The sequence below is a fragment of the Macrosteles quadrilineatus genome, unplaced genomic scaffold (assembly GCF_028750875.1).
Source record: "Macrosteles quadrilineatus isolate MER2022 unplaced genomic scaffold, UCM_ALF_1.0 Scaffold_2__2_contigs__length_208266976, whole genome shotgun sequence".
In the NCBI taxonomy this organism is placed as follows: domain Eukaryota; kingdom Metazoa; phylum Arthropoda; class Insecta; order Hemiptera; family Cicadellidae; genus Macrosteles; species Macrosteles quadrilineatus.
Genome location: NW_026542595.1, coordinates 4,239,643 through 4,251,773, shown reverse-complemented (window position 1 = coordinate 4,251,773; position 12,131 = coordinate 4,239,643). Strand labels below are relative to the sequence as shown.

Below are 12,131 nucleotides of genomic sequence, written 5' to 3'. Positions count from 1 at the left end.
AAAAGTTTCGATAAAGACCTAAGCAAGGATGCCAGCTGTTTTATTCGAAAACTATTCAAAATTTCACAACTTAAACAATTACTATCTTTGAAACGGTTAGGTTTATGAAAAAATCACAAGAATAAAATCGTCTTAAAATTACATTTTCTACCGGAATACATCATAGAATACAGGGTGTTCCATAAGAAAAATCAAAGTTGGCGGCCATATTGGAAAAATGGCGGCTAAAATAGTTTTTTGACTTGACTACAATTTTTTTAAATAAAAAATCCAAGGCACTTACCATTTAACTTTTATTGATATCTCTTATGGTTTTCGAATAAAACAGCTGGCACACTTATATCAATCACCCTGTATTTTCACGGGATGAACAAAATGTGCCATATTTCTGAGGTAAAGTCACTTAATGAAACGGTAACAAGTGAAACCAAACGAACTTCTAAGATGTAAACTAAATTAGCTTCTTGGTACGCTCTTAGTAATTTGTGTTTACGCACATGCTTACCTACCGCATTGTTTGCTACGAAATGCTATTAAATAATACTTTTACACCTATTTATTAGACGTAATGATCGTTGCTAGATATTACTAAGAACTTGACCTTTTGATTATTACTTAAATTGCCCTGCTGTATCAGGTTGAACAATTATTTGTAACAATTATATTGATATTAAAACATTGTAAACGTATAGGCCTATATGTTAAGTGTGAAAGACCCATGGACCGTTGATGATGGCTGTTAAAATTTGTACTGATAATTTGTATTATATTAGTACTAGTAAGGTTGTGACAATAATATATTTGACCACTTTATGAATTTTGAACTAAATTTAATAATAAGATAATAGGTACAGTATATCCATGTATTTAATTAGGGATAGAGTTATACACACGTTTTAAAATTAATTGCAGCTATTAAAATAAATAATTATTCCACCCAGAGGTAATTGGAAACTCGGTGGCTAATGATTGATAATTATAATCGTAATTACAGGATAATTCTATTCACATGATACCAACAGTATCTGGTTGATTGTTGTTTTAAGGCAAATTACTTACATTAATGCGCACCAATATAAAAGTTGTCTCAGGAGTTCTATGATCTTATTCAAATTTTAACCCCATTGCAATCACAAGCTTTGTCACTCATAGATATACAATTTCAAACCGCTACGGGCATAAATGATTTTGAGAAACAAAAAACTAAAATGCGATGTTTTTAAAGTAAAAGTAAACAAGCAACGCATATTCTACTACGTTACGTTGTCTTGCCTGCAAATCAAATATACTTTGACTTAGTAAAAGGAACACCGCTTCAAAAGAAAATTAGGTAAATACAAGCTTGTTACAGCTTCTGTGCATTTCGAATGATGATATTAAAGTAAAAAAGCAAGAACAATTCTTTTGGACTGTGATTGCTTTAGCGTTTTAATTTTTCAGACGCTAAGCACGTAAAATCGATCTATATATTAATAGCCAAGCATGTTTCTTTAAAACCTTTTTTCTCAGCTTGTGTGCATCGTGGGGTAAATCTGCGCATACCGTTAGAAAACAATTTTCCTGTAGGTGTGCAGAATCCCTTTATAAATTTAAATAGGCTCAAAGATAAGCACAACAAATGAGTTTAGAAATTTGAAAAAATGAACATGGATCTTATGCGTTGCCATGCTGGTGACGAAATAACAACGAAATATAAACAGAAAATCAAAACAAATGGAAGAAACTCCAATCACATGTTTTATTTACAGCGTGGGGTGAAAATAGAGAAGTGAGTACATTACATATTTTTGGTCGAGTTTCGACCACTGGACGACCTCTCGTATTTATAAATCGCGTATGTATTTCTTGAACCGGACATCTAATTGTGTTTATTAAATTGTTAAACCGTACTGGTTTAAAATAGTAAATCAATGTTTCAACCTTTAATTATCCATTCCTGATTAGAATTTGGGCTTAAAGGTAGTTTTAGTTTCAACGTTTTTAACAGAAAAATAAAGAATCGGTATGATAAATATTTCAAGCGCACCGAGCAGTATAAAATAAATAGCTATCATAATTTAGGTAAGTGAATGATTATATATATGGTATAGGCAACCGGGCTGTTCTTTGCTTTATAAGAGTGAAGATGAGATACGACATCGTTTAAGTTGAAAAAGAACCAGCTTATTCAAAAGTGAGCGTTGTAAACTCCATCTTTTATATATTAAATCAAATTGGTTAACATAAATCACTATCTTCAAGAAGAACTGTTAATACTGGAATTATACTAATTTGAAATAATAACTTCGCCAATATTTCTGAATTTTTAATTTTTATGAGGCCTTTCGCCAGCTATGCTGGCATCATCAGACACATCACAAAACTGAAGGTTATGTTTATGTTATGTTAAACATAACCTTCAGTTTTGTGATGTGTCTGATGATGCCAGCATAGCTGGCGAAAGGCCTCATAAAAATTAAAAATTCAGAAATATTGGCGAAGTTATTATTTCAAATTAGTATAAATCACTATGTCTAGAACCCATAATAAGATAAGTCTGTTGATTAAAGTTACTGAATACAGATGTAACACGAACTTATTGCATCTGATATTTCAATCACTTGTATGATTCTGGTACATACCATACAAATAACTGTAAAATTGTGTTGTTTTTGTAATCACAAGCACTGATTTTTAATAAAATAAAATATTCCAATTGGTATTTGGTCAGAACCATAGCAATTAGGTTTAATGCGTTTTAAAAAAGGAACCTTAGATGCAGTATTTATATCAACCAGCATAAACTAAAATAAGATTTAAACAATAAAAATATGTACACAAATATACATATTTGTGTTGTTTTACCCATGCATAACAAGCTAAAAGCTCTACCTGCGATTCAACGGCAACAGAAATAAAGAATTGACGGAGTAAGGGATGTGTGGAATGGGGAGTGTACGCTATGTGTCATTGCAGTTGTCACTTTGCAGCCGATAAAATACATGTATTGGAGATTTATTCTTCCATTTTGCATACGCTGTGACTTCATTGCTCACGGTTTACACCGAGAAATATTATGATAACAATGATTTATTATAGCTAAGATCACAGAATAAGAATATACACATGTCTGCCAGTTATTATTGTGCCTAATTTTACAAAATACTCTTTACAAATTTGAAGAATGGTGGTTTTGAGTTGAAACTGTTTACTAAGAAGTATTAATACTTAAATTTTTCGGTTCATGGCACTGCTGGGTAGAATATACAAAACATTTAAATCAATATAACTGATATCATTATGTAGATTAAGAAGTATTAATACTTATTTTTTCTGTCCATGACACTGCTAAGTAAAAAAAAAAAAAAAAAAAAAACAATCAATAGGAAGGAAACAAGGAAAGGAAGAACATTCATTAGGATCCAAACGAAAGGAGCTACAAGGACCAAGGAGATTAAGTAACCATGCTTTCAAGGTGGTTCACTGGTTCCAAGCATTATCCACTAATCTGTTTCCAGTAACTTATCCGTCTTTTCTTTTTCTTGCAGAACCAATAACTGGTATACATTAGTAGCCATGAATTCACGATTGTAGGAGTGTAGATTTGCCCGCACATAGTTTTAGTGTATAGTACGATAGTTTTAATGACGAGACCATATGTCACTTAGGGGTAGGAACTGGCTCAATTTAGTAGTGGATGAGGGTCAAAATTACGGCCCTGTTGAGAGACAGCTCACTAAAAGGTGACGACAGCTCGATGAATACACGGACAGCCCTCGTATTATTTAGTTATAAAATCACTGTACAACTCTATTTTTACAAGTATAAATTAATCTCCAACCCTTTTTAAAATGGACGCATTTTTTAAAAAACAAGATAGCCTACATCTTAGTCCAATTCAAGTAATAAGTAAGTATTATTATTGACTGGATATTATAATCTTTTGTTCATAACAAATACATATCTAACTGAGTAGAAATCTGCATTACATTCGTGTGCTAAAATATAGTCAGTTGTAGGGTAAAAATGACGTAGTTGAACTGGGCCACCAAAACACACTGATATCTATTACTGATTGCTGATTAATATGAAGGATGTTTTAGGGTGCGCTCTACCTCATCTCGGATTTCTCAATACGTTTAAAGAATAATGTCAACATTATCTGGAAAAAGTTGGAAAAAGTTCCCTTTCTGTAAATGTTGGGCGTTGCTGAACGCCCATGTCCCTATACCATTGAATTGAACAACCCCATGCAAGCCTTTCGAATCTGGGTGATTATTCGTTATCCTTAAGTTTTTAATAAACTAACTGCTGATTATTGTTTTTAAGAATCTATTGCACTTTCCCCGTTTTTATTTTTTTTCTCTAAAAGTTATTTGTATTTGTTAAAACTTATGATAAAAAAACGCGTATTTTAACATTTTTACCATCCTTTGAGCCCAAACATTTTTCAATTGTCAAAATTTAAAAAAATGGCAAAACCATAATAAAATTTAACGAAAGATCACTGACACCAAGACTTTTTAAATCGGTTCATAATTGGCGCTACAAACAGTAAGAACTAAAACCCTTGCATTTGCGTGCGCCAGACGGGTATAGCGCAGCCTTAAGCAAGCCAATCTGACAGGACAACAATAGCATTTGTTATCTCACACCCACCAAAACTATCACCGGCACCAAAATTTAGGCTATGAAAAGAATTTCAGAACGTAGTAAGCCTATATTCTTTAAATAGTTTATTCAATTATTTGTTTATTTAATGGCTACAGCTGTCCCATATTCATGTTGTGACTAAATTAGTAGAATTCAATGGTTCTAAAAGCTTATAAACATATTACAATAGTAACTTACGTGTGCCATCGAAGCGAGTGGCGATAGTGTCGAGGAATGTGTTTTGCGGCGCCAACAATCCCTTTCTGGCGGGCATGGGTCCTCCATTCACTCACACTGGAACAAACGACATTATGATCAAGCAGCCAACAATCCCTTTCTGGCGGGCATGGGTCCTCCATTCACTCACACTGGAACAAACGACATTATGATCAAGCAGCCAACAATCCCTTTCTGGCGGGAATGGGTCCTCCATTCACTCACACTGCAACAAACGACATTATGATCAAGCAGCCAACAATCCCTTTCTGGCGGGCATGGGTCCTCCATTCGCTCACACTGGAACAAACGACATTACGCCTCTTTCACACGACGCGGCGCGCGCCGTGCGGCGCCCGCCGCATCCGGCGTAGGGCTATGGGAGTATATGAGTCCTTTCACACTATGTCCGGCGCGCGGCCGGATGCACCTTGAGCCGGACGACAGCGCCGCGCGGCGTCCACGCCGGACAACTCGGTGAAGGTGCATTGGTTCTTATGGGAGCTTTCACACGGTGCGGCGCGCGCCGCACGGCCCAACCCCTACGCTGCCTCATTTTAGGCAAACTACCTGACCAAGAGGGTGCAACAGTTAATTAAGAAATTATATATCGTTGTATCGGAAAATAATATATTTAAAGTTATTACAAAACATACATTTTTATGTTAATCCCATGCAAATCGACCAACTTAAAGTATTAAACCAAAAATTTTCCTTTAATAACTAGAGGAGAATATTTAGTATTCAATTAATAATTTAGTAATTTATACGTAATGAAACATTTTTTTAACTTCTAAAATACAATATTTTCAGATATGAAGAATACTTATATATGTATAATACGTGAAGGTGATTTCTACGAAATACTACTCCTCCGTTAATAATGAACCGATTTTTACAAACGATGTGTCAAAATTAAGTATTTGTTGTGTACACGCCCCCTTTCACCAATTCCTGTAGTAAAAGTCCTCGGGCTTTGCCCCTCAGGCCATCAAAATCCCAATGTATATCTTATGAAGACAAGATTTTGTTTAGTTAAACGGACGAATAATTTGTATTAATTACAGCTGTTCATAGTACACACATGATACACACAAGAGTTTTCGTTTTCAGTTTCGATAGATGGAGTGGAGTGAGCGTTCGTTTTCAGAGTGAGTTCGTTTCCAGTTTCGATAACCGGAGTGGAGTGATTAGTTACATTATCTTTGAGTTGACTCTCACACGTCATACGGAAATAGTGACAGTTATTCGTAAAAAAACTCCTTTAATATTTTGCAATTGCTCAAATTCGAGCAACAGGTGCACTAGTTTATTATATTTAAAATTATCCTATTCATTTAATTTGAACTTTTAAGTGGAGTATTCATTTAAAAGCCATAACTGAACAGAAAATAATAAATATTTAGGAGTGCCGTACGGCGCGCGCCGCACGAAACCGTACTAGTGTAGACACACGCTTGTCCGGCGCAGCGCCGCGCGGCGGACGCCGTACGGCGCGCGCCGCTTCGTGTGAAAGAGGCGTTATGATCAAGCAGCCAACAATCCATTTCTGGCGGGCATGGGTCATCCATTCACTCACACTGGAACAAACGACATTATCATATCAAATCATTATATTGAGCTAAGTTGACAATACATTGCATTAGCTAAGTCAAACATAAATAATACAGCTTTCCTTCTTCGTTTTAAGCTAATGATTATGATCAAGCAGCCATGAACCATTTCCTTCCTATAGCATCCATATGGACACAGTTATTCTTGATTTTCTCCTTTTGAGACAGTTATACGTGGTTATAGACCCACAAATTTCTAGCTAAAAAGCAGATATCCTTAATCTTCCATGGAAATTACTTTCTTCAATGTTGGCAGCACTGAATTAAAACAAGAAAAACTATAATTCAGCTGGATGTGCACATGATCTGATGTGAATAAATTTCTTCAACTTTTAGAGATCAATATTATATTGTTTTTATAGTTTTATATCCATATAAATAATATATTTCATCACTAGGGACTAAAGTGACTCTTTTTGACCCGAGGTCAATTTTTACGATCAAGGCGAAGCCGAATTCGGAAAATGAGCGAGGGTTAAGAAAGTCACTTTTTGCCCGTGTGGTGGACTATATGTTTCGTTATATTGCATCATTAACAAACAAAGCTAGAAAACGAAATAATTTGTATGTAAATATAACCTCTCAAAACGACTTCCAACTTGTTTTTAATTCGTCTAATGCAAATAAGCAGCTGTTTAGTAAGTTATTCAACCATTTCGTCTATTACGATTGTTTTACAGTACATCATACCATTGATATATCGAGCAATCGACAACAATATGCCTTACCTAATAAATCAATCGTTAAATGATTTTAATCGAAATTTACAACTGTTTACAACAACAGATGTTTACTCCCTAGAGACTAAAAATTATGTTTACTCCTAGAGAGTACAAATGCTAAACCCGCAACGCATGCATCAAAAACGGATGTTTTTGCTGCAGTATGAAAAATATATTTTATGTTCCTTGCATACATTAGAATGAAAATAAGTCATTGTCATGGTTACAGATTTACTGTAGTTTTAAAATACCAATAAAATAAAACTAGCTCCAAATAAATACTACAGGCACAAGTTTTTCCCAACCTATAATATTCCTTAACACTGTTTTGTGCCTATAGATACCAAATGGATACAAGTTGTTCTTATTATGGTTGTCTGTTTCAACGGATACTAGGTTTCCACACGGAAACATGAAGCCATTTGGCACCTACAGGAAAACTGTGATCATGCAGCAATAAAACTTATACAATGCATCATTACTTGCAGCACATTATGAGACAATAGTATCCAAATGGATACAATTTACTTTTTTTATTTTAGAAGGAAATATGATTTTTTTGTCAAACACGACTAGTTTGAATCTAAATAAAAAGTAAAAAGAAAAAAAATGTATACCGTTTTTATAATTCATTCCGTAAAGAAAGGGAAAAAACTTACGTTAAAAACATACTGTTACATTTTGACACATTTTGATAGTCAAAAGTTCAATCCGTTATTATCAACGTGAAAAAGAGTACTTTAAAACTATTTTTATACCCTTGACAGCAGCTGTGTGACTGGAGGCATTCATTAGTGACAAACAATATTCCAACCACATGCAGCACTTGACATAAAACCTCGATACTCTACATTTTATTAGTGTAAACATGTGCGAATATGAGACATTTCAACCTTTTTGCACGGGGTTTTATGATTACTGTGAAGCTACCATTGGCTGAATCATTTGGTAGCACCTGACTTTTACATAGTTGCTATTGTAGCTTTTAATTTAGATCAAATCGTATATATATCTTTCATATAAACTCTTGTGATACGTTATATACTCATATATACAATATATATGTTGATTGGCTTTATATGTTAAACTCAATTAAAATATAAAGCCATCAACTGACTATTGTATACAACTGTGCAGGGGGTGTATATATAATTGAGAGGTTTTGTATAGTCTGCAGGTGGCGGTGTTAACTGCGGCGGTTCTCTGAGAGGTGTATTTCAGCAACAAATGAAGAGCAATGTTATGTTCGACCACGGGCCACTCGTACTACATTTTCATTACATTGACAAACATAGGATTACTGTCAACATACTCTGACCACGACAAGTTCCTTCATTGCTGCAGGTGGTTTTAGTACTAAACGTGTCACTACTGCTTTGAATATGACAGAGTTATACTATATGTATGAGGGGTCGATTATGGTCTAAAATTCTGAGAAGTTCAACAAGATATGATCATACATACCTAACAATAATTTGATATGCTTTTAAAACCCATAAAATTTGATGTATCCCAATAATAATTTTTAAGTAGCTAAACTATAAACAATAAACACACCACGACAATGGCCAAGCCACAGCGGTTTGTAACTAAATTAAGGAATAATGTGTAGCGTCAGTTATATAATGGGATTGAATAATGTAATATATGTGAGGTAGTTTACTGTGTTTAGCACTTTGAATCTGCAATAACAATTAGCGTAAGGCAATATAGTGCTATTTACTTAGTTATTCATTCTACTGTAAAGTAAAACTAAATTATTAAAGTAAACTAAAAAGAAGTACGATAGAAACCCAGTATGGACTGGTGCGCGAGTCTAAACCCATTAACGTTACAAGATTAGTAAAAATATCCTTAAATCCCAAAAGGTTTCAGGATATTTCGTACCTACGGACACATATGTGCCCGTATAAATACGTTTATCTATTTGGATTCGCAGCACTCATTTTATCACTAGAACTAGAATATTTTGAAACAGTAATGTAAAGAAACTACTGAAAAAGTTATGTTTAAAGAAAAAAATATAGTACCGCGGTACCGAACCAACGTCTAGGTGGGCAAAAAGACAACTTCAACCAAGGGTAATGAAGACTAGAGAAACATATATTTCCGCACACAAAGATATCACTAGCTAATTCAGAAACTCAAGGAGATTTTTAAGTGGATCATGAGCCTTATATTTCAGTAATCAGGAGGACTCTACACCAACAAAAAAGCTGAAAAACAGAACCCAAAACTAAGATCAATCTTTGTAAGAATTAGAAATTCACTAATCTCCTGAGTAAGTGGCTGGGGAGCTGAGTGGTATCAGTGCTTGACTTACAATTAAAAGGTTGCCGGATCGATCCTGAGAAAGTCTGTAGCTTATTCAATGTTCGAAACTAGACCCAACTGTCCATCCTGGCTAATAAACAGGTGATTTTAGCCAGTAATATACAGTAGTTGGCTATTGGCTGTAGGATAATATTGAGTATTGGATATTGGGTGATATCATTGACTTTTTAGTATTGGATATCATCTCATTTCATTCTATACTCACCCTTCACTCATATTTAGGTCAAAGCACGCCTCTAGGTAGCAACCCCATCTCAATGAATTGATAATCTACTTTTGAAATAAGTTACAAATCATACACAAACACCTCCTTCCGCCCTGGTTCTGAGTGCACCAGGTGAAATGTGACAAATGCTATACTATTGTGGAGAAAAGCGGAGAAATCGAGGTTTTCTTGGCTGATGTATTACTTTCCCACAGTTCGTTCTATCCACGTCAGCCTTTTCCACTCTGGTACTTTGTTACTTGGGCCAGATAGTCGTGCTTTAAAATATTGTGGGTGAACTTGTCAAGTAAACACCACAAACTTATGAGTCCATGTACGGTGGTCATAATGTTATAAGAAAAATGCCTAATGCAATATGTTTGTTTGTGTTCAGTTAAGAGTAGTGACTGTAAACTAAATATCGTAACCTGTTGACTAAGCCTTTGGAGAGTTAATGATTATTCTTTTCATCTGGTTAATTGAAATTTCATGTAAGATGCAATCGCACCCTTCAGAGTTTTAAAAGTTTTTTAGTATAATATGTGTCCATAAATTCCAGCTTTTCTTCGAAACAAACACTGGTTTAGTACCCGAATTCAAAACAGGAAAAAACATATTCGATTTTATGAGTCATATTACATATCATCTTCAAACATAATGTCTGTAGTGTAAGCGTACAATTTCTAAAGTTTCATCGTTTATGTTTTACCGAGGGTAAATTCCACTTGGCTGAGCCTCAAAAGTAGCAGCAACTCCATGTGAGTTATAATCCTCGTATTTCAGAGAGTTGCGAGCTCTCACATTTCTTAAACACAATATCATATAATTGGAATAGTCTTAAATAAAAAAACTATCTTCCAAGACGCTATTTAAGAAAAAGTTTAGTGAACACGGAGAAAACGTGTTACTTCTATAAATACCACTTTGAAATACCCTATTTAATTTGTTTTAAATTAATTAACTTTTGCGTGTGCCTTTTACCTTTTACAGCATACTCTTACAATAAGTATTGAACTGAATGAATTAAACCACTACAAACTCTTCAGATATCTGTTTTATTTAGAAAGACGTGCAACTCCATTATCATTTCTACATTTCTACGAAAGTGATGAACCAAAAAGGTCTCTTTGTAACTCTCAATATCATCTTCCAATGAACTACATTTTTATATATTGATGTAAGTGACAGTGTTACGATGGACTGTCTACAAGTCCTGGGTAAAAGAAAATTATTTTCGTATCTTGAGAATGAATAGAAATTGATTCTATAGCCTAGAGTTGAGCTTAACCGGATGATGATATAATAACAATAGTTAGTATTACGTGAAGCACCCTGATAAAATCACAAATGAAATGTAACTGAAATATATAAAGGGTGATTGAAATTTCTCGGAACGGTGTAATATATTTTTACCATTATGGATAAAATAATAAGACTTGGAATATCAGTAATAACCATTAAAGTCTACTCTTTCAAGCTATTACAGTATTACTTTTTTATCTCTTAAGGGGGGCAGCCCACGTAAGAAAAAGATTTTAAGTAGCAGCATAGGCCAGGTTTGGTATCAAATTAAATTTATTATTAAGTACGAGCAGGTGGCCCGTCCTACGTACGGGAATCGAGTTGTCAACTAAAACGGAATAATTCAGAACATCTAGTTTACACTCATAGACACAAATTCTGACAGTTTTAATGGGGAAGATCACCTTATAAACAAATGTAACGTGACCACATATTTATTCCATTCGAATATGGACCTAAAATATGGCGATATGCATTTTAAATCAGATAATTTTATCATAAAACAGCATTTGTGTCGATTTGAAAAATCTTGAAGTGAGATTGGCGACCGATTCACACTGGTTTTGAGTAGAGTAGTTACATGCCACCTCCAATTGCATACTGTACTACTTATGTACTTACCGTACCTTATATTAACTCCGTGCCCACTGAAACTTTTATGAGGATTCTCTTCTATCGCCTGCCTCTTCAAAATTTAGATCCCAGTCTGAGGATGCATTTCATAACTTGATATTTCCCGTCTATCGTGTGGTACTCCTTGGAATATACTTTGTAAAAGTTTATGCACAGCCTGTCCATCCAAGCTTTACCTACTTCTGGAAAGCATCCCTATATTTGGGTGTTAACACATTTCTCTTAGCTCTCTGTTCTTTTTTATTTCGACCTCCGGACCGTTATCTTGAACTGGTCTGTATATTTTCTCTGCACTTTATTATCTAACCCAGCATTAAGGTTTTTCGGTTCTTTGGTCAGTATGCCCAAGTTTCTGAATCATCAGCACTACGGCGTATGCCAACATACTCACATTCAAACATACAGAAAAAGAAGTATCAACACGTAAACCACTTATATCTTAAACAACTAAGCGATAAACTGCTGAAAAAATAT

General features: G+C 34.5%; 1 protein-coding gene across 1 annotated transcript in view; it reads right to left on the bottom strand.

Moving 5' to 3' along the window:
- Positions 1-12,131, bottom strand: part of LOC128986413 (potassium voltage-gated channel subfamily H member 8) — a 348,552-nt gene that overhangs the window by 252,225 nt on the left and 84,196 nt on the right. The window contains exon 2 of the mRNA XM_054406776.1: positions 4,831-4,926. Within this exon, the coding sequence (XP_054262751.1) occupies positions 4,831-4,906 (76 nt within the window). The 5' untranslated portion in view covers positions 4,907-4,926. The remainder of the gene's footprint in view (positions 1-4,830; positions 4,927-12,131) is intronic.